Source organism: Mastomys coucha, unplaced genomic scaffold, assembly GCF_008632895.1.
Source record: "Mastomys coucha isolate ucsf_1 unplaced genomic scaffold, UCSF_Mcou_1 pScaffold12, whole genome shotgun sequence".
Lineage (NCBI taxonomy): Eukaryota > Metazoa > Chordata > Mammalia > Rodentia > Muridae > Mastomys > Mastomys coucha.
In genome coordinates, this window is record NW_022196894.1 from 43,646,556 (window position 1) to 43,669,435 (window position 22,880).

The following is a 22,880-nucleotide window of genomic DNA, read 5'->3' on the forward strand; positions in this document are numbered from 1 at the left end:
TCTCTCTCTCTCTCTCTCTCTCTCTCTCTCTCTCTCTCTCTCTCTCTCTTTTTCTCTCTCTCTTTTAAATACCTGTTCCATAAGGGAACCATCACTTCATCTGGATTACTGGGAAATCTGCAGGTATCAAATGGATGAAGCCTGTTTACTTTATAGTGGTTTCTCTAGTTTGTAGAATATCGTATTAGTCAGTCAGCATCCTAGCCCTCCTTGGAGCACAGCTCAGAATGAGGAAGTTGAAGTGCCTACTTACATGGTCTCCCTAGCTCCACACCCTCGCACATACACACATCGTTAGAACAGCACCATTCCAAGACCTCATGTGATCATCAGTCAAAAGGGCTTAACCAAAGCCTGATACTTGGTTTCTAAAAGATCACATAGTAGGGGAAGGGAGGTCTAGAAAAGGACAGGCATAATGACCAAAAATGAATTGGCAGCTAAGAATAATAAAGACGAAAGAAAAATGTTAAAATCAAACCTTCAAATACCATGGCAGTTGGAGGCTACTTAACATAGACTCTGAGTGATTACATTTCACTAATAGGCCCTTAGAGGTTTATAATTGAGGTTTTTATCTTTAATAATAACTTTAATATCTTGTGTTTTCAACAAAATATTGAAGACGTTTTAAAACAAAACACAGCTATGTTTAAAATACTAGATATTATGATTGTGACTCCAAATTCTGATGCATGGTTTCCACATAAATGGGTTCTGTAACTCTTTAGCATCTACCCACTCTACATTCATATAAGAGTGTGTTTCATCTCTGAAACCACAATAGCCAAGTCAGCTCTGTCTGGGAGTTAACTGACCCTAAGTGCCCATGGAGCTCATCCCACCAGGTGGCAGGCCAGGCCATCTTTCCTTGGCTCCTTGAATAAATTAAAAAATGTCAGTAAGTTATTGACTTCTCTCTCAGTGCAGTGTTTCTTTCCCTGACTATGGAATATTGCTTTTGTTTCTGATCTTTTTTTTTATTATTTTATTTTATTTTTGGTTTTTTCGAGACAGGGTTTCTCTGTGTAGTCTTGGCTGTCCTGGAACTCACTCTGTAGACCAGGCTGGCCTGGAACTCAAAAATCCACCCTCCTCTGCCTCCCAAGTGCTGGGATTAAAGGTGTGTGCCACCACTGCCCGGCTTGTTTCTGATCTTTAAATAAAGGTGACCAGCTAAGTTTGTGCACAGCTACTAGCTGTCCCCATCAGTGGTGGCAGTGTCCAGGTTTCTGGCTTTTACTCTGGCCATTGGTTTACTGTTGCTAAGATTAGAATCCAGCCTTGAACAACTGAGAGAGGGTAGAGTACGTCTTTGCAGTTGTTACTGGTAATTCGCTTGTATCCAATGAGTAATGATTTTTTTGTGTCAAATAAAAGAACACTGGACCTTAAAGGAAATGCATTGCTGTGTTACTTGGTCTTGGGGCCCATAGCTGAAGAAATAGAATTCCTGCTAAGTCCTTGAGGAAAAAAAGGTCACTGTGTACCAGGGAAACATTTCTCTGTCTCTCAAGGATAACAGTATATTAGAGTATGGGGGCCTGCTCTTCAGACTGGCTTATACAGATTAGAGAGCATTAAATAAATCTAACATTCCCCAAATACCAAAAAACCAAAGTCAACTTCTGACCCTTTAGTCTTCAATCTTAAGCAAAACATCTGATGTCTGTGTATGAGTAGTTGCATACAAATGAGTGTATGGGAAGTCGGAGAATCTTCTTGAGTGGTCTTCTGCCTCATTGACTTAAAATAACATCTCTCATTGAACTGGAAGCTCAGCATTTCAACAGATTGGCCAGGGAGTTCTCAAATACATGTCCCTGTCTCCCAGTGCTGGGGGGTTACTGCATACAAAAATATGTCTAGCTTTTTGACATGGGTGTGGAGATTTGAACTTACTTTCTCATGTTTACAGAACAGGGTCTCTTACTCACTAAGCCATTTCTCCAGTCCAAAGTTGAAACACCTTTATGATTTACTCATAAAGTGGGTTCTTTAAATATAAAGAAGGACAAACACACTATTGGTATAAAACTCAAATTCAGATGTCTGCACTGGAATAAGACCAGTTTTGAAGCACTTCAGCTCATGTTTACAAAGAGCAATGAAAAGCATGTCCTATGTAAATGTCTTTGCAGCAGAGATTTAGCACCATATAAAAGTAATTAGCTTAATGCTAATGGGGATATTTAAAAAGACAAATTTCATCATTTTTGAATGTGCTAATGTTTTTTGTTTTTTTGTTTTTTTGTTTTTTTTTAGTATACAATCATCAGCTTAAGCATCCCAATGGCCCATGAGTTTAAAGCTACTGGGACTGGTGGACATTCAGAACTAAAACCTAGTATGAGAATGTCTAGTTATTGGGTATGTATCTTTAAAGAGGATGGTGGGACCCTGGTATCTTCCTCTTTCCATCGCATCATGGCCAGGAGATGGACAGCTTTGTTCCACCACATATTCCCTGCCATGATGCATTGCTCAGAAACAATAGGGCAACTGAATAAAAAACTGCATGCCAAGATAGTCTTGCCTCTTTATAAGCTGTCTACATTGGGTATTTTGTAAAAGTAATAGAAAGGTCATTCAACGTGATCACTTGTGATAAAATAAGCCTAATCTCATACACTATGATGAGCCATTATTAAGGAAAAGAGATTACAAGTAATATTTCTAACAATATCAATCAAGGCCTCCCAAGAAGTTGAACTTCTTCATGGTTCATGGTTCATGGTTCATAGCATCTCAACCTTGCAAGCAACAAAGAAAGTCACTACTAGGACTGTCAGGAATTTGGAGGACAGAGAAATCCACCAACACTTCCATATGCTAAGGATGAAACTCTAAGCATATGAGGTTCCTGACTGGTTTTCCATCCTTGTGATACAAGACCCATTGTGTAAAGGAAAACCTCTAGAATGAGAGATCCCACAGGAAATGTTCTAATAAATTATCAAAGTAAATTATCTGACTCCATTAGTAATAGTTGTTAAACACAGTGTAGGAGTGTTCAGTGTCTAGATATAAGATGTCTGTTTGCTAAATGAATCACCTTCTGAATTATGTCAATGGAACAAGTCTAGACACAATGTTTTAACTTATAACAACAAAGGGAATATCATGCTAGTCTGTTGACTAACTGATATACACAATGAATATTTAATTACTTAGGGGTATACATCCATGTTTTCATCCACTACTCTTAATTAGGAAAGGGATAAGTTAACCAAAACTTTGAGTGATATGTGATTCTTCTTCTGAACTGCCAAACATGTAGATGTCGCATAGTGTAGATGGTTTCTGTTCAATAATACAAATTTTACTATGCTTTAGGCACTCATCAATTTTTCCATGTGATTGAGAAACCTTATTCCAACATATTTTTTTAAGCAATTAAAATACCTCTGATAATCTTTACACTTTTGTAAAGCAGCTCTGCCACCCTATAGCTTTTCTCATTAAGGAGGTCATTAATCACTAGTAAAGCAAAACAACCTCTGACATGTTCTCATTCTAAAATAAAAACCCAGTAAAAAGGGAAAACTGCCTTTGAATGTTTCCTTCATCAACAGGGCTGTTGAGGAATTTATTCTTCCATCATTGTCCTTTTACTTCCAATTAGTTTTTTATATTAAGCAGAAACTCGTTTTAGGCTGGAAAATAGAGTGAACTCGATGTATTTTGTTTTTGTAGCTTGGTGGTGCTCTATGAAGTCAGGGGCATGGCTGATGGGAATTTGGCACTGTGTGAGCAGTGTGGGGAAAGCTGAGCACCATGGAGATTGAGACAGCCCTTGACTTTCCAGATGACTTGCTGTCCTGACAAATTCTTGCCTTATTATCTCACCGACTGCCTCTGTCTTAAGTATATACCAGTGAACTTAATGACATAAATAACACCATCATCCCCTCCTGTTCTTAAAATAAAGCTCATGAGATAGAAGAAATTCAGCAAAATGCACAACTAGACATTAGCTTTGCCCAGAATTTCTAGTGGCTGTGCAAGCCCTTGGGTGCAATCTCCAGCACATGAAAGAAAAGGGGAAAATGATGGTAAGGGAGAGAAAAGAAGAGAAAAGAAAAGGACTCTAGAATTCTGCAGAACAACTAAACAAACACACGGCTCTGGCACTGGTGAGCTTTGGAAATTTCAAAGAAATTTCAAGATGCCCAAAAATGTCTGAAAAATATAGACAAGAAAGAGTTATATGGGACAGAGAGCAAGAGGTAGGAGGGACTGTGGCTGGTCCACGTTGTAATTCCATCCCTCTACATGGAATGGACTTTTGGTGTCTGTCAGGGGAAAAGTGAAGTCAAAAGAGTTAGATTACCAGGCGCTCCATCTCCTGCTCCCTGAGTCTCTCTTCCCTCTGTCTTCGGTGATAATCCATCAGATCGTCGCGTCCTGAGATGGAGCTGATGCTACTTTTCCGTTCTCGAAGGACCGGTTGTGGAGTTTCTGACGACTGTCTTAAGCTTTCTAGATCAGAGTCATCAAGCTCCATTGATCCACAAGAGAAGTTCCTCCTGGCCACATGTACTCGGTCTGGCTCTCCAGAAATGAAGGAATGACTTGGGCTGGTCCCTGAGTATGAAGCCCTATCAAAGTCATCGGAGGAGGTGGAGGCCAGGAGCATCTTCCGAGCTACTCGAGGGCTGGCAGGGACACTGAGGGCGGAGCTTACATAAGGATTTCCCTCTGACAGACAGGCTTTATAGGGTGAAGCTCCTGAGCTTAGAGAAGAAAAGTTAAGATAATTGTCATTATCCACTAGACTATGAGGTAGATCCTTTTCTAACTGACCTCGCCTGGAATTGCCCAGGGAACTTCTTGGCGGCAGGCTGAGAGGTGACATCAGGTTGTCTGTGGCTTTATACAACCTGGGAAGCGATCGGCTGTAGGCACCCATATTACTCAGACTGCTCCCTGAGTATTTCCTTGTTCTCACACTGACGTTTTCAGAGACTGGCTCCTTGTGCCTGCTTAACCTGGGCTGAAGTGTCAAGTTGTCCTGAAGGTTCATCTTCCTGGCTTGCTTTGGGCTTGAAGGCATGCTCGCTGCCCCAGACCTGCTGATGGGTGTGGAGCCAGTGCCACTCAAGGAATTTCCGTTCCACATGGTTAGGAGTGAGCCAGAGGCTTTTCTTCCTTCCAACCCCCCTAGAAAGTAGACACTGTCATGTGATTTATTCCTAGAGCTGTATCTGGAATAGGGAGGCTTCTCTGAGAGCCTATTGGATCTTTCACTGTCTCGACCAGTATAATGATCCAAATCTGCTTTTCCAAGCGGATAGCCGCCAAGAGAGGCTGCCGAGCTGAGGAAAGAAAGAGGAGGTTTCATGGAAATATTTTTATCAATTCCATCACAGAACTGTTTGCTTCCCTGGATTTTGGCCAAGGAGGGACTACTCCTGATGCTGGTGCCCAAAGGAGAAGGGCTTCTCTTGGTAGACACGGGTTGGGAGAGGGTTAAATATGAGCCAGAATAGTCCCCATTGGCTTTAAACTTCAGACTTGATGAATATTTCCTCGGGCCTAGGCTCTCCATCATGTTTTGGGGCTTGTTCTCCAGGGAACAGACTGCAAATCCTTCCTCTAAGCTACCATTTTGGAATTCTAGCTGCTTCTGTATGTGGCTATCTTCTGCCATAATATTGCTGGACCCTGTAAATGAAGAAAAGGAGAAAGTTTTAATTTAAACATACGTGAAAGTATACTAGAAGGTGAAAAATAAGGACCTTTGATCAGGGATATATTTTTGGTACAAAAGAAAACTAATTCAAGATGATGACAATGGAATTTGAGGCAAACAAATCCCTAGTAAAATAATGGCTCAGGATTAGGCTGGTATGTAAGCGTGGAATTTCAAGCCCAGTGTTTCAGTCTCTGGAGAACTGCTGTCTTCCTGAATATCTTGTATGTGCCTAAAAGAACCACTAAATGCCTTTTCCTTTAGATGTTTCCTCTAGAATCATCATCAGCTCAGAAACAATCCTGAAGAAACAAAAATCATGTCTTGACAGAGGAAGAAAGTTTATGTTACACAATGATTCAGAATGTGAGGTTGTGGTTCTTTTAGAGGGAACGGATAGAAATTCACTTCTCAAGTGGACAGTGAAAAGCTTCTGTGCTCATCAGAAAATGGTAAGAGGCAAGAAACACTGTTCCCAAGATTCTTGCCTCATGGTCAGGGTGGCACATTTAAAAGCCCTAAATTATTCTATTCTTCAAATTCCTTGGAACCCCAAATGTGTTCTTTGTCCTTGGTAGTGAGCCCTCTTCTCTACCAAAAGCACCTTGTGCCTTCTGGTCTACCTACCAAACTCCAACCCATAACTCAAGGGACAAAATAGGACTCTATCTTCCATTAATTTTTTTTTTTCAAAAATAAGTATATATTTTTGGGTTTTAGGTCTGAGAATCAAACATTGACTTAGAATTTTAATCTATGAAAATTTCCTTGAATTAACACTAGCACTGAAAGTGAAAAGGCTTATATTTCTGAGTAAAAGAAACTTGCTAGCAAAGGAAAAACCCAATTTGACTTCAGTAAGTACATGCAGGGCAAAGACTTTCCTCCAGCTCTCAGGGACCCTAGACACCAACGCTTGCTAGAAAAGATTATGTCTAGAATTTTTATCTTATATTCATCTGCTGACTTCCATACTCTATAGGCTAAAAAAAAATCCTTAAAACATTTTTCAGTTACACATATCCTCATACCACAGAGGGAAGACTTCATTCTTTTTGCTTAGCATCACGTTTCCCCAGGGAAATTTAAGCATCTCAGCATGGCACTGCTTCTTCCCAACAGGTAGGAGTCAGGGAAATGTCCCTGCTTATGTCCAGGTGGTGCTAGGAACTATCTAAGAGAGATACAATCTCTCCCCACCCCCCATGAAATTCTGCCTTGGGTTTACTGTCCTTCAAAGCTCTATTTGGATGTATGCTAAAATGATATATTTGAAAACAATAGCTTAAAAAGTCCAGAAAGCTAAAGCTAATATTTGGTTTTCAGTGAGTTGTGGACCTGTTTAGCATGTCTTTCATGGGCTGTGGCCAGTGCCCCCTACCCCAAGAGGATGCCCTCGTCATTTTCTTCCAGTTCCAAAGTTGAAAGCAACAATCAGCCTCACTTGCCACACTTCTTGCTGTACTCCTTGATAGGAGGGAAGGTAAGACAACCCTTATTTAGCCTTGGTCTTTTTCTGAACTCATTTTGTCCCTGGTTGGCTTGTCATTTAGAAATTTTAATAAGTCTTGTCCAGTTCTCCCAACATAAAATATTTCTGGACTAATAAAATAAGAAAATAGATGGATCTTAAGGAGTTTCAGTGTTATTTAAAATGTAGAAAAAAATACCCTAAATGCCCAGTGATATGTGGAAAAGTTATGGTTCAGCACAGGAGTGAATCGTGTGAAACCATTTAATAGCACAAAGTATATTTTATAGTATAAAATATGTTCACATAATATACATTAAAACATTCAATGAGCATAGCTACTTTCACATACACACACACACACACACACACACACACACACACACACATATATATATATATGTATACACACACACACATAAACATTGATTACAAACTCAAGTTCCTCCTGTGCATATAATCTGCACAGCCAACAGTTTTGCTTATAGGCACTTGGGTCAGAATTTGGGGAGTCATCATGACCTCCTCTGTCATGTCTACTTCTCTTTCATTGCCTCTATCAATAAGCCCAGTCATCACTGCCCTTCATCCATATTCTAACTCTGATTCTTCTTGCTATTTCACCGATGCTCCCCATAGAAACCAGCATCTTTTGTCCCCTTGTGCTTACCCTCCTCCCACAGCAGTAACAATGGACTGAAAAAAAAATCACATTAAAAATTACTACTGATTTTTCCTGGGGTAGTAATGTTACTAGTGATCTCATATCAGTTTACATTCTGTGAGTTTTAACTTTTCGATACCAGCTTGGCATAAAAATATTAGAATATGGGCTCTCCTACCACCTTGTTCTTTATCTTGATCAGATTCTCATGTGCTTGAACTCTTGCTCGCCCATGGTGGCTGTTCTTGGGATGGTTGTAGAAACTTTAGGTGAGAGAGGAAGTAGATCACTGTGGGAAGGGTTTTGAGGAGACTATGAAAAGAAAAGGAGGAGTTGGGCTAAAAGAGAAAGGCTGTGAGGATGCTTGGCAAGGCAACATAAGCAAGAGAGGATCCCTTGGCAAGGCAGCCTAAGGAAGAGAACAGAGAGAGGTAGGAAACACAGAAGAAAGGAACTGAAGCAACTCCTGGGTTTACAGCCATCTTTATGTTTGATAATGCTATGTCTATTTTGGGTTTCCTGAACGTTTTACATGAACAAAGAAGAGGATCTAGGGAAATGAGGCAGTCCTTGCATTGTGTTATTGGGAAAGTAACACAGAGCTGGGGGACGTGATGATGAATGAATTCACGCATTCTTCTATACATAGCCTCAGAAGGTCTGGGCGCAAGGGGAGTGCATCTGGTGCCCATCTGAGAGAAAGGACAACTTGGGGAAGTCTAAACAGGAAAGAAGTTAATGTGTGTTGAAACGCTTGCATTTACTTTCCAATCCATACATTTAATCCTTCCCGTGCTCTTGTTATTTTACCACCTAAAACACGCATTCATCTTACTGTCAATCAGAAATCAGGATGGAGTCTCTTGAAAGATGTTACAGAAAAACCACAGCCCCTTTTCCCCCTGGAGGAGAAAAATTACTTAAATAAGCAATTTGAAGGAATGTTGTTAAACGATTCTTCAGAGAGTTGCTTCTCTGTGGTGTGGTTTAAATGATTTTTAAAACAATTCTTCAGTTCTACTTCACTCCACACCAGATGACAATGGAACTCATCTCATTCAAACCCTAACTGTCCAAAAGGGAAGATAGGACTGTGACATCACCAGAGCCACGCCGCACTGTTGGTGCCAGCAAATGAAGGTGCACCAAGAACATGAGCTTTTTCAAACAAAGTGTTTGCTGCATTGCATTAGCGAACAGGTCTGAACATCTGGCAGAAAGGTGCAATCATCTAGCTGGCTTTAGCCAGGGAAGTGGCTTGGGAAGATTCCCACCATACACAGCAGTGACACATCTTCTTACCTTGCTGTGTGTAGATACTTGGGAGGATCACCTGATACCGCAGGAATTAGTCACAGAAACACTGCAACCAAATAACTGTAAGAAAAGCCGAAGTTGTGCCATGCTGTTGGTGGACAGAAACAACTTTAGGGAAACCAACTTTTAAAAGTCTGCAGGTATATGTCAAAGTGTCCATAGTACAGTGTCTTGACTCTATGCCGTGTCCTGCCAGAGCTCTGGAGCTGGAGCAGCTGGGGTGGGGGTGGGATGCTGCTCCTATGTGTTTTGTGGCAGACAGTGGTTGACACCTGGTATTTAGGGCTCTCCAGCACCAGCACGCTGGTGGTCCCAGGCAGGCTTAACTCTCAGCACTGATGTTTACAATATGGCCCTGTTAGGATTACAGAGTACGGATGGCATGTAATTGAATTCAGGGCCCATCAAGCAGTCCCTCAGAAGCAAGGCCATTCTACACAGTTCTGTGGGGGTATTTCTGTGGCAACCAATGGCAGTTGATAGGGCCTGGGGGGGATCCTTTGAGAGGATTCAAGAGAAAAGCTGTAAAATCTATTTTAACGGGAAGGCTTATGCTTTATAAGGGAGAACAATACATACACAGAATCCTCCCTATCTTTCCACTGATGACATCAGAAACCTGAGCAAGAGAAGACTAATTAGAAGCCTCAGGAAACAATTGCTTCTCTCCCCTAGTCCCCTTTCAGAATGCAAAAGCACTCTAAGTCCCCTGTTCTCTGTTAAACCTTTGCTCCTTGCCCTTACAGCAAACAAGCCCTCCTACTTTACAAATAATTGTTCTTGACCCTCAACCCTTCTCAGACTCCTCCATCTCAGCAAACAAACCTTACCTCTCCACAGGGTCCCTCCCAGCCATCTGCAGCTGCCCCCTCCCCCCAGCAAACACTCCCTGGCCCTTTCTCCTGGTCTAGCTGCCTGCTACAGAGCTCAAGCCTGGAGGTTCCCACTGCCTTAGTCTCAGTCTCCATTGGACTAGGTTCCGCTTCTCACATGTTCTAGCATCCTAACCTCTATTTCTTCAAACTCCTCCTCCCCAGTCATAATTTTTACATGCCAGGGCAGAGAATGAAAATAAAAATGTCTTAGTAGATGTAGTACTCTTACTGTTCTTATTTCTTCAACAAATGGATTCCAGTCCTTTTCCTTTGCACCATGTTCTTTGCTCAAGGATCTACCTGTTTGGGTGAAGGAATTCTTAACCACTTGACTCACATAAGTAGGTTGATAATCTCCAAAGAAGAGGCTTCTGTGTCTCACAAAGATCCAAGAAAAGCAGTTCCAGGTGTGGGGGTGGGGATGGGGAAAAGGCTTTGTAATGATGGCACAAAGGTCTTGTCTTCCTCCAGAAGACTGTACCCATGACAACAGACAGCTGTAAACCTTAGTGAGTACACACACATGCCTTTGTAACACACAAAGATGCCAGACTTAAAAACATTTTCAGCCCACTGTTGTGGAGATAAACAGCAGGACATGGAAGACGGTTTGGGGCTACCAGGGATCAGAAGAACACTCAGGTGATGTCTCAGGGTACTTACTCAATGGTTTCTTTCTCATTTTTCTTTTGCCTTTTTTTTTTCTTTTTAATAGTTTCACTTTACCATTTTCTAAAGCCATCTAGATGGAGGATGACCATTAAGGAAAGAAAAACAGATTTCACTTGACTCTAAATGGGAGGAGTGGAAAGTAAAGGAGATGATAATGGTGAGTGCAGAGAGAAGACAAAGGAAAGGGACATCTCAGCTCCTTCCAGTCTGCCCCATAGGTGTCCAACTCCAGGCGACCGCTCCTTACAGTGGCCCACTTGTACTGATGTCTAAACTCTGCCATAAGACACTGCAGATGATCCCAAGAGGAGTCTAACAGTGATCACAGCCAAGAGCAAATGACCATCCTTCCAGTGAGGCAGTTTCTCAGATCAACTACTTCATCTCAGTTGTCCTATTTTATGAATTGGTGGGAATTCTTAAGAACTTAGAAGATACAGTCAAAAGGCTACAGGGTCAATTATAGGATTTTTTTTTAAAGTTTTGTGCTAGTCCCTTCAATAAAATGCTTGTCTGCAGGAACTTTACAGCATTCTTTCCACTATCCAAGGAATTTAGCTGCTGTTTCCTGTGATAAGTCTTTGTAGTGTGGGAGGAGGATAGAAAGCAGATTCGGCCTCAGAAAATGGGGGTCACTGAAGTTCGCTTCCACTGGCAAAGTCCCAAGTTTTACCTAAATAATCAAGATGTAAGATTCATCAATTAGGCTCACATGTGTGTTTAAGTGGTGATTAAGCATTAGTAACATGTAAAGAGATAAAATATATTCAATGTGTAAAATGTATAAGTTTAAGTTCAACATTATTCAAATTAGAATTATGTCTCTCATGACAGAAATTACAAGGAACAAAAGAAGGTTCTTTTTGTTCTTGTTTCTTGTGTGTGTACAAGCAGGATGTGTTGGTGTGGTGCACATTCTGCAGCCTGCATGTGGAGGTCAGAGGAAAACTTTCTAAAGGCTAGCAGCTTTACCTGCTATCGATCTTGCTGAAAAGAATGCTCTAGTAAAAACACTACAGGCCATCTTCGGTGGCACATACCTGTGATCCCAGCAAGGAAGGCCAAGGCAGGAGGTTCATGGTCAGCCTGGTCTACAAAGTAAGATGTCTCAAAAACAAAGCAGCAACAGCAACAAAACCTTATCCCAACACACACACACATGCACATACACAAATGCATTCACTTAACTCTAGAACTCAGGAAAGTATAGTGAGGAGAAAGGTCCAAAACAAAAAGCATGTGTTCAGTCTTAATGGAAAAAAAATCCAGGCATGAGAAGAAGCTATTCTAGGTTAAAAGACTCAAGAGACATGCCAATGAAATGCAATGGATGTACATGGTTTACATCCTATTGCAAAGATCCATCTGCTTAAAAATTTCTGAACAACCAGAATTTGAATGCTGCCTGAAAATCAGATATATTGCTCTTTTCAAAGCTGCAATGACAAAATCATAGTTCCTCAGAATCACACTGCAAATTATTTATAGATGAAAATCTAGGCATTTGGAGCATGCTTTGTAACAATCCATACTCGAAAGGAAAATGGGGTCTCCAGATGAACTCAAGGTAACAAATATAAACACTCAAGACCATAGGTGCCTGGCTCACTATATCACACTTTTAGTGAGTGTTTGACATCTGTGTAGGTTTAAATTTTCCACATTAAAATGGTTTTCCAAAAAGATAAACATACTCTGGAGCCAGAATAAATAAAAATAAAATCTATATACTGACATAAATTATAGCGGCTCAGTATACAAAAATGGAGTGGGTCTCAGCAACTCGAATGAATAACTAGCTCATCATACTAAATCAAATTCGAGAAAAGATGATTTTTAGAGTACACAGGAGAAATTTGGAAGCAAATGCATTGGTCAAGGTTATAAGTAGGTAAGCCATATCTATTAAAGAGAATTGCAAGATAATACTAAGTAGGATACCTAAATTTCAACATTTGTGCCCAAATTATTTCCTGGCTTGAGCAGGAAATAATCAGTCAGAGACAGGAGAGTCTTGAGTTTATCATCAATCTAGGCTTCATAGGGGAGGCTGGACTATGTAATGATAATGAAAACAGACAGATGGATCAGTTGGTATGCTAATGTGCTTGCTGTTCAGGTTTCAGCATCGCTATGGAAGCTGGTCACAGTGGCACAGGTCTGAACCCCTAGTGTTAGGGATGAAGACAGTACTTTCCCAGCACTCACTGTGCAGACGCATTGTTGAACTGATGAGTTCCAGCTGGGTTCAGTGGAATAAAGAAACGGCAATCTAGGATAACACTTACTTAATGTTGATCTTTATTCTCCACACACAAGTGTCCACACCCACACAAGCACAAATATTTGTCATATATACAAACAGAGGACACCACACATATGAAATACATTTGTAAAAAAGAACAACAAAACCCATTGCTTTAGACAATTAAAGTGTACAAGTATCCATAGAAACTACCAAACCTTCCATATTCTAATAAGTCTCACCCTAAAAGAACCCATATTTATGGTAAGAAGTGGTTTAAAGCCGGGAGGTGATGGTGCACGCCTTTAATCCCAGCACTTGGGCGGCAGAGGCAGGTGGATTTCTGAGTTCGAGGCCAGCCTGGTCTACAACGTGAGTTCCAGGACAGTCAAGGCTACACAGAGAAACCCTGTCTCAGAAAAAAAAAAAAAAAGTGGTTTAATATGACCTGTAAAAGGCACTCACTGACAAGTCTAAGAACTTGATCCCCAGGCCCACTTAGGGGAGAAAGTCAGTTCCATGTATGCTATTGGAATTTGTGTGCCCACCCTCACACAACTCCTCCCCCAGAGGAGAAAATACGTATAATAAACAAAAGAAATCCTGTTATTGCTTCTCAGAAGATGGGGCAATCCTTTGGGTAAGAAGTCACTGACCCATATTTTGAGGGTTTTTCACTGAAACCCAAACCAGTTTTCATGTAAGATAAAGCTTTCTAAAATTTGTCCAGATGAAATTAAGCATCTCCAAATGTCACTTCTTTCTGCTCACAGGTTTCATGCCTGGCTTTAGGTGACTCTGACCAAGTCCCTGACAAACCCAGACAAATCCTCCTCCATTGTGTGATCATCTTGGGGAGGTGAACTAGAGAGATGAAGAGCCACGGGGTGTTTACTGGACAGAGAGATCATCAGTGTGTATGAGCTGTACTCTTCCTCTTGAGTTAGGGAGGGGCACCAATCGGATTCACTGCATGCAAAGTTACTTTCAAGAAAGAATATGAACCTAGGATAGCATAGAGAAAAATTCTACTTTGACCTCTGAAGCCACTATGGACTTTATGAACTTGAACTGAAGGTCATATCCATGACAACAAAACTCTCTGACTTTCCCATCCTGCCTTGCTCGTCCTCACCACCACTGATTGAAATACATCCCCTTAAGAATATTTGATTTTTCTAAATAACATTCACCAGACTTAGATTTTTGCTATTTACCCAGTATTATGATCTGGCAATGATCAGAGAATAAGTAGGTTCTGGGAGAGGGGACAGATGGAAGCCAGAGAGATGTCTTCTACACTCAGAATGGTTTTAACACTACCTCACCTCTTGGGCTTGAGAGATCAACTCTAGGACCTTAAGTATAATCAACAAATTCTACCCTCTAGCTACTCACCAGCATGTTTTCCCTGTTAACTCCAAAACTGGGATCGGTGTGTTTTTAAAGGATGTTGTGTATGTCTTAATAGTAAAGATACATTCTGAGCAATCCGTGGCTAGTTGATTTCATTGCTGAGATCATCTCACAGCATGACCTCACACAGGAAGCAGGACACACATCACAAAGCATTTTAATCTTATTTGACACCATCATGTAAAAGGTCAGTTGAGTAAAATGTCCCTCTGTGGGCCAGTGAGATAGCTCAATGGGTAAAAGTGCTTGCAGTGAATTTTGGAAGGGTAGAACAGCTCCAGAGTAACGTCCTGGCTTCCATGTGAACACCATGACACATAGGCACCCATATGCTTTATCCTCCCCAATTCATTTTCTTCAGAAAAGAAACATCACTGGGAGGCTCACAACCACACTACAAAGCACAAAGTTACAACAATGATGTAATTTCTTTATTTATTTGACAGTTGGCTATGCAGAGTGGTTGTTGTAAGACAACACATGCTGCCTTGAGGGAAAGCAACAAGGCGAGACCTTGGCCCTTTAAATATCAGGAAACAATTGACTAAGTCGAATTTACTTTTAATTAATGAGTTTTTGAGACCTTTACTTTTACGTGTGTGTGTGTGGGGGGGGGGAAATGAGAGGTAGAAAGGGAGGAAGGGAGGGAGAGAAAGGGAAGACTGGGAGGGGGAGGGGAATGGAGTAAGGGAGAGAGGGAGGGATAGAGAATGTCTAAGATGTGTGTGTGTGTGTGTGTGTGTGTGTGTGTGCGTGTGTGTCTGTGTATGTGTGCACACATGTATGTATGCTACCAAGGAGACCAGAAGAGGACACGAGAGCCCCTGGAGCTGGAGTTTAGTAATTGATACAGGTTTTTGGATATGGGCACTTGGTTGTCTGGAAAGGCAGCAATTGTGTTTAACTGCTGGGCCATTTGTGCAGGCCCTTCCTCCTCAATGCTGTTGTTTGGATTTTTTGGTTTTTTGGGTTTTTTTTTGCTATTTGTTGTTATTTGTTTTGTTCTTAAATAACCTTCTCCAGGAGACCTAATAAAGGAAATGGTTACTTTCAGATGTTATCTTTATTGTAATGGCTAATCCAGTACAAATAACACTGGACAGCTTGCAAAGGACAAGTGTCAGAAGGTTGGTTCTCCTTCTGCGTCCACCAACTAAGAGGAATAGTGTACGGAGTGAGTCACTTCATCTATCTCCACCTTGTTGAAACAGAGGTTTGCCAGTGTTTGAAATGCTGAGAGTGAACTAGACTGGAGTTCTTTGTGCCCCAAAGTTTCTGTACTCTCAAAGATTACTGGTAAAATAAGCCAGGAGTGCCTGTTACATAATGCAGGAAGTGGAAATGACCACAGAACATAAGCATGTTTTAGTGATAAGATAGCAGCTACCTAATGGGGCAAAGCTTCCCCTGACATTGCCCCCCACCCCCACCAAGGCATGCCAAGGTCATGGTGAATCATCTCAGACAAACGCAGTGAGAAGAGGGTCTAGTCAGAACTGTTACTGCAGCATGTCATACCAGCTGATTCAGCAGCATATACAAGGAACATTTCACCTACATTCCTAGGTCCTGCAATTTCCTTAATAAATCTTAAGTTGCTTTTGAAAATGTACTTCAGCAATGATGCAAACAGTGTGGCAGCCAGACACCTCTTTCCAGACCTTTTGGAATACCTCTTGGCTGTTCATACTGGGCCTCATTTGGTCAAAGGAATGCTGGAGTTGGCTTACATCACTTGTACCTGCTCCGAATTCACCAGTGCAGGGGGTCAAGATACGAATCTTAGAGAACTCATGTAACTCCCCTCTTTCTCATTATTTGATACGTTAATTCCCCAGTTGCACTGCCAATCTGGAGAAGTCACCAGCATCGTGCAAATAATCATTCTAAGATGATAAACACCAGCATGCACAGACCTGCTAAGCTGCAGTTTAGAAAATGCTGACCATGTTTAACTTAACAATGCTTAATACTAGACCCTGTGAACCTTCCCTTCCTCTCCTTTTGCAAAATAAGGAAACATATGTCATCTAATAAAAATCAACTGTGCACATTAAAAAAAAATGGTTCCTCCATGTACTAAACTACATAATTTGGCCATGTACTAAAATTACATAATTTACTCCATGTTATTTATCTGGGTCTTCCCACCAAGATTCCGCAGTGCCTGGCATTCTCACACTTCTATGTGATGACTTTTTTTTACTCTTGGCTTTCTTTCCCTGACACGGATAGCCAGAATGCTTTAAAAGTCTTGTCTTTAAAGCAGATACAACACTACGCTGCTTTTCGGTGATGTCTAAAAAACATCCCTAAGTGTCATAGATGTATCTGTTTTTACATACACATGTAATTTTACGTACAAATGGAATTTTCTGTATGAGACAAACACAAACTCTTGTTTGGTAAGTTTTATGCTGAAGGGATTTGGAAAACCTGACCTTCCCTTTGGCTTTACTTATTTTCAAAAGACAAAAGACAGGTTCTTCAAATCCTAGGAAAAATTTTCAACCACTGACTTTCTTGCTGTAATTACTAAAGTTCATCACACCAGGATATTGTGGCAGATAATTATGGAGGTAACAAGAATGAGCAGACAGAAGGTGAGAATGAAAGGGTGGCTACCCCTCCACTGAAGAGCCTGCAGGAGGCAGATCTCCCCACTGAGAGTCCATCCTTCCAAAGTCATTATCCTAAATGTTTCCTTGTGCTTCCTTTGAGATGGATCTCTTGGCTAGTTGCCAACATAACCCATCCCTTAACAGCATGTTACTCTGACCTCCCCCAGGAGAGGCATCCCCAAACCTTTCTTCTAGCAGACAAACCTCCAAGATTTGAGGATCAGGAAGGTCACTTGGCACCCAGGAATCCATAACCACAGGCCTAGTGTCTAACTCTAGTAAAGTAAGCTAGCCGCTGTTAACATCTGTAACTGATGCAGCCATATAGGCACAACTCTTCTGATACTCAAAAGCTCACTGAAGGTAGGCAGTGTGGTTCATGCCTGTGATCTCAGTACTCCAGGATGCCGCGGTACAAGTATCATGGAGAGTTTGAGGTAAGCCTGGGGTACAAAGTAAGTTCCAGGCCAGCCTGGGCTATAGAATGAGCCATTTTCCTGAAGCAAAACAACAAAAAAGAGATGGGGGAAAACCCATTAAGGCAATTCCTCTCCAGAAATGGAGTTACTCACTAGTATGAAATTAAATTAACAATAACTTTATGCAAAATAATATGTCATGGAGCAGAAGTTGGGAAATGTGTTCTGTTCTGTCACTACCAAACCATGTGTATGGCTTGGGAGCTGTGGTCTCAGATAAGAGAGTTTGAGTTTTCAAGAAAGAGTCTCACCATGCCCAGCTCTGACTAGCCTAGCACTCACTATATATAACTGTGATGGTTTGAAGGAAAATGGCTCCCTAGGTTCATATATTAGTTCCCAGTGATGACCTGTTAGGAAGATGTGGCCTTGTTGGAGGAAGAGCATAGCTGGGGTTGGGCTTTGAGATAAAGCCCAGTCTTTGTCTCTGTCTACCTGCCTGTCTATCTGCCTCTGTGTCTGTCTGTCTGCCTGTCTCTGTGTGTGTGTGTGTGTGTGTGTGTGTGTGTGTGGTGTGGGGTGTGGGGTGTGTGTGTGTGTGTGTGTGTGTGTCTTCTGCCTATGGATCAGGATCTAAAGCTCTCCGATACTGCTGCAGTGCCCTGCTTGTCAGCTTCCTGACATGATGAAAATGGATTGATCCCCTGAAACTGTAGGTAAGATCTCAATTAAATGTCTTCTTTTATAAGAGTTGCCATAGTCATGGTGTCTTTTCACAGCAATGGAACACTAACTAAGACAATAGCCAAGGTGGCCTTGAGGACTGAGGGTAGCAATCCTCTTACCTCAGCCTATTTAATCCTGAGAGTACGTGGGGGACCTACCAAGCTGTTAAAAGGACCCTAGTTGTTTTGTTTTGTTTTTTTATTTGAAATGGGTCTATAGAACTGTAGATACATACCACCATTCCTGCCTCTTTTGTGATTCTGTGAACCAAACCTAGGGCATCATCATGCATGTTAGGCAAGCATTTTACCAGCTGAGCCACATTCCAAGCCTGGTGAGATTTTTAAGGTTCCTTTTACTCCCAGAATTATTTTGTTCAACCTGCCCCAAATAGTCAAGCTTGAATTGTCTTCAGATTTCAACTTGACACAACTGAATGTATTCTATGTACACACTCGTCAGTTTATAGCTCTCCCCCACCCACCCACCCTCTGCAGCTGCCAGAGATCTTTCCCCCTCCATAACCAGGAGGTCCCTCCCTTTCCCTTCTGTTTGAGATAACTGTGCCCATTCATGTGCTCTGATCCTAAGGCGCAGTGAGCGATCGAAGGGGGAAACCTCAGATGCTCTGTTTTGTACCTGCATTCAAAGACAGCATCTGCTATGTATGCGGGACCATCTGTTGCTCACTTTGACATGGAAAAGATAGTGCAGCCCTCAAGTGGTGTCACAGGTCACACACACCCAAACATATGCTCTGTAGTCACCAAGGCTTACATCACTGCCCCCAGCAGGGAGTTTATTTTCGAATTGGAGAATGCTATTGCTAAAACTCTCAAGAAGGGTCAAGTCCAGTTTTTCTGGTTTTGTTTGTTGTTGTTTCTTTGTTTTTAAATATCAACTATTAAATTCTCTAGTCCCAGGTTCTAGCAAGAGCTGTATCTGGCCCTAACTCACCCAAGGACTTGCAGGTCTCTAATCCCTGGGTTTATCATCTATGAACTGGGAATTGAATTTAGTGATTGCTGAGGCTCCCTGGTGTTCAAATTCAATTTTAAGCCAACTCAAAAGCATAAAGAAAACCTAACAAAGTCCTTCATCTCTACAGGATATTAAGACTCCTATTGCTGAGGACAGAAGGGTCCACTGCATATGGAAAGGCTTGTGGGATGTGGTCTGTGTGAGCAGCAAGAGTTAAGTAAATTTGTGAAGATCTAAATTAAATTAAGATCCCCAGTTTGCTAACATCGGTCTAACCTGGGGAAATGCCCTAGAACAGGGCTTGAGACAGATAGTTCTCTGTGTGTTCTAGACACTGCACGGTATTTAACAGCATCCCAGATCTCTATTCAATGGATGTTGATGGCACTTTCCTACCCTCAGCTTCATAATCAAAAGACTTCTACGCCATGATTCAGACTGGAGGCTACCCCGTCTTTCTGAGAACTACTGCTAAAACACATTTCGGGGCTTTAAGACAAAGCACATCACTCAGAAGGTGTTTCTGTTCATATGGATGGCGTTTTCACATCTAATAATTAAGCATAGAGAGACTTAGTGACAATTTATAAAGCTCAGGTATTCTTGGAAAATGTACAAACTTCCCGTCTTTCCCTATCACCTGTGGCAATACCTCTCTGCCAAGGGCTAAACTGTAGCCCAGTAAGGTCAATTACCATAACCACAATACCCCAACTGCTTTAAACAATTATGCAAAACTAATAAAGACTTCTGAAGTGAATTCTCTCCATTATACGCCGCAACTCACCATGCTTAGAGCATCACCACTGAAGAAAGTAGTGCGAAGCAGTTCATTCAAACTCAATCCAGTCAACATTCCCTCTCCTGAAAATGCCAGCGAAAGTGGTGAACTTTGGCCAGAGTTGTTGAAGAGATGGGTTAGTTCCATCTTTGCCCACCTTTTTATCTAGCTTTTCTTGCCTGCCCCAAACAGTGATCTAGCAGATAGGCCTGCAGTCCTTTCTCACCCCCAAAAGAGCAGCAGCTGCCAGCTGCAGGGAACCAGACAGAAGCCTTAAAATTGCCTGTCCTGATGGCTGCTCTTAACCAAACATCTCCTTTTGCCATTTGTGAGTGAGCTAGGATTTGCCAACTCTCCTGCCTCCGGAGTAAAAGCTACACTAAGCTAAATGCAAAAACTCATCTCTCGTTTTTTTTAAAGGCCTTTGTCAATGTTTGGAGACTGCAGAGTTCCTTCATTATACACAATGTTTAAATCCCACAATGAATTTATCATGAAAAGAAAATCATTCAGTTAAATCCTTTTAAACAACTAAGTCCAGGATACTAAAAAGGAACCTCGGGAAAACACAACTGTTAGTTTTCAACGAACCTTAGCTCTTTATTCAAATGAATATTTACACGATTGAACCCAATGGGTGCAATCTGTTAAAATAGTGGACTACTCTAAAGGTTTATTTACCCCCGATCCAATGAGTCTGTTGCTAGCCTACAAGGAACTAAGAATTCAAGTGCTCCGAGGGCAAACGTTCAATTCAACCCTACGAAACTGTGAACCATATTTGGAACCTTCCATCTAAATTCAGTCGTTTGAAGCCCAGAGGAAAAATAATCTCAAACACACAAGCACAAATTGGAAGCTTAGTTACAAGTGTCATAGTTGAACATTCACATCTGTAATTCACTTGTTCATATACTGGAGGGAAACGTGGCTGGCAAAAATATTTACACTAACAGACTCCATTCTCAACTACAGTTACCCTCACAGCTGTGACTGGCTATGGAACTAGCTGTGCATCCAAGAACTCTTGAGATACCACAAAAGGAAGACTTCTAGGGAAGAGGGCTGGGCCGGACGAAAGGATTTCCAGTCTTAGCTAGTCCGTAATAAAAGGCTGTAGGAATCTTCCCTTTTTGAAGTGAGAAAGGTAAAAGTGGGGCCTCTGGAAGGAGGTTGGACTTATAAAGCTCTTTCAAACAGGAAACCCCAACCCGGGAAGGGACAGCCAGTCAGCCTTTTAATTTCCTGCCGGTGGCGGGAGTTAGCTAAGTCCTCCCTGCTTCAAGCGCTGCTGGCTAGGGCGAAGTTACTGAGCGCACCAAGCTCCTCAGGGAGCTGCTGAAGCAGAGGGTCGAAAAGCTACCCGGACTTGTAGCTGGTATCACTACAGAGGAAGAGACCATCACGCCATCAGTGTGGGATGATAGGGAAACCATAATCAGGAGCTCCTGGAGGGAATCTCGGTCCGGAGGCTCACCGTGCATCCTCCTTCTAGAAACAAAGTACAACTAGAAGCCTATTTCAGAAAGGTCCTCTCTTGAGTCCTGTACTCCTCAAGATCCAGCTGTGGACTTTCTTATTCCCCGGGATCCGGATCTCTGTCTAAGCAATCCAGACTTTCCGCAAAAGTTGCCTTCGGGACCCTTAATTAAATCCTGCCTTTTCGACCCAATCAATCACTCTGGAAACGTCACCCCCTACTGGACACCCCTTCCCCACAATCCCTCCACCCCACATCGCCTTGCACAATGGAGGACAGAGCACTCTAGAACTCTAAGGTTCGGGCTTTGCCGACCCCTGCCCGGGCTTTTGTCCTTACAGCCTGCAAGGGAAACAGAGAAAATCTGCGCTCAGGGCGCCCACTCACCAGCTCATCTTTCTCTGGAACTGCAACTCTCTCCTCCGGTCCCGCTGCCCTTGGGCCTGTCCCTTGCCCCAGCCGTCCCTCCCTCCCTGCGTCCGAGTCCGGTCCCCCGCCGCAGCCGCAAAGAGCTTCAGCCCAGACCCTGCCTCCACACACCGCGCACTCCGGGCGCCCCTCCCGGTGGGGGCGGCCACCGCCTCCTCTCCGCCCCCAGACCTCCGCAGAGAGACCGGCGGCTACCAACTCGGCTGCGGGGGAGGCTGTGTCCCCAAGGAACCACCAGGGTGCGCAAAGGCAACGCGGACCGGCTCCTCCAGGCTCTCTGTAGCCCACTACTCACCTGGGGCGACCAGGCGGCTGAAAACGGGCGGACACAGAAGGCAGACACCCTGGTTGCTCTGTTGTCACACGCAGCAGCGCCCCTCGGGCGGCGGTGGTGGACTCCTCGAAGCTCCCTCCTGGTCCCGACCCGGGTTTCGAGGCTCTGCTGTGGATCCTTGGAGTTCCAGCTAGGAAGTCCTGGAGCCTAGGTTCCTTAGGTTCCTGGAGGCTTAGCCTAGCAGCTAAGTTGCTGCTGATTTTACTGCGGTTGGAGTGGCCTGGCCACTTGTCACATCACCAGGCTCCACTTTCTCAAAGCTAGGTTCGCAGCAATATAGTAGAAACCTTTGTTGTTGGCTTTTTTTTTTTTTTCTTAATAAGGTGGGACGGGAGAACGCTCGTCCTGGAGTGGTAATTTCCTTCCCATGATGAAGTTTTTGCTATGTGAAACTCCAGGTGACCGCACCTTCGCTCTAGATTTTTCTCCCCGGGGCAGGTTTACCTGATGCGTCAGTAAAAGCAGCTGTGCCAAATGGCAGTGGAACCGCCTGGGGTCAGGGCCGGAATCAGGCGGATTTAAAACTCCGTGGTACTGATTGCCTCGGAGTGATGTCTCCTAAAGGGCTCTGCATTTCCCAACACATTTAACATAACCAGTGGAAACAATATTAACGTGAACGTCTTTCAGCATCGCTTCCCTGGGCGGCTAGTCCGTCTTGACTCATGCAAATGTGGCTGTCTGTAAAGATCTGGCCCAGTGGGGTTAAGTCAATGAAAGACAAGAAGCCTGGAGGAGGTCGCAACAGGCTACA

General features: G+C 42.7%; 1 protein-coding gene across 8 annotated transcripts in view; it reads right to left on the bottom strand.

Moving 5' to 3' along the window:
* Nucleotides 1-22,106, bottom strand: part of Phldb2 (pleckstrin homology like domain family B member 2) — a 96,586-nt gene extending 74,480 nt beyond the window's left edge. For 4 of the 8 annotated variants that reach the window (XM_031364013.1, XM_031364014.1, XM_031364009.1 and 1 more), the window contains exons 1-2: nucleotides 21,751-21,894; nucleotides 4,334-5,667 (exon numbers count right to left, since the gene is read on the bottom strand). In XM_031364013.1, the coding sequence (XP_031219873.1) occupies nucleotides 4,334-5,653 (1,320 nt within the window). In that variant the 5' untranslated portion in view covers nucleotides 5,654-5,667; nucleotides 21,751-21,894. Of the gene's footprint in view, nucleotides 1-4,333; nucleotides 5,668-21,750; nucleotides 21,896-22,087 lie in introns of those variants that run through there. The other 4 variants (XM_031364011.1, XM_031364012.1, XM_031364010.1 and 1 more) reach the window with 2 other exon arrangements.
* Nucleotides 22,107-22,880: the final 774 nt, after the last annotated feature.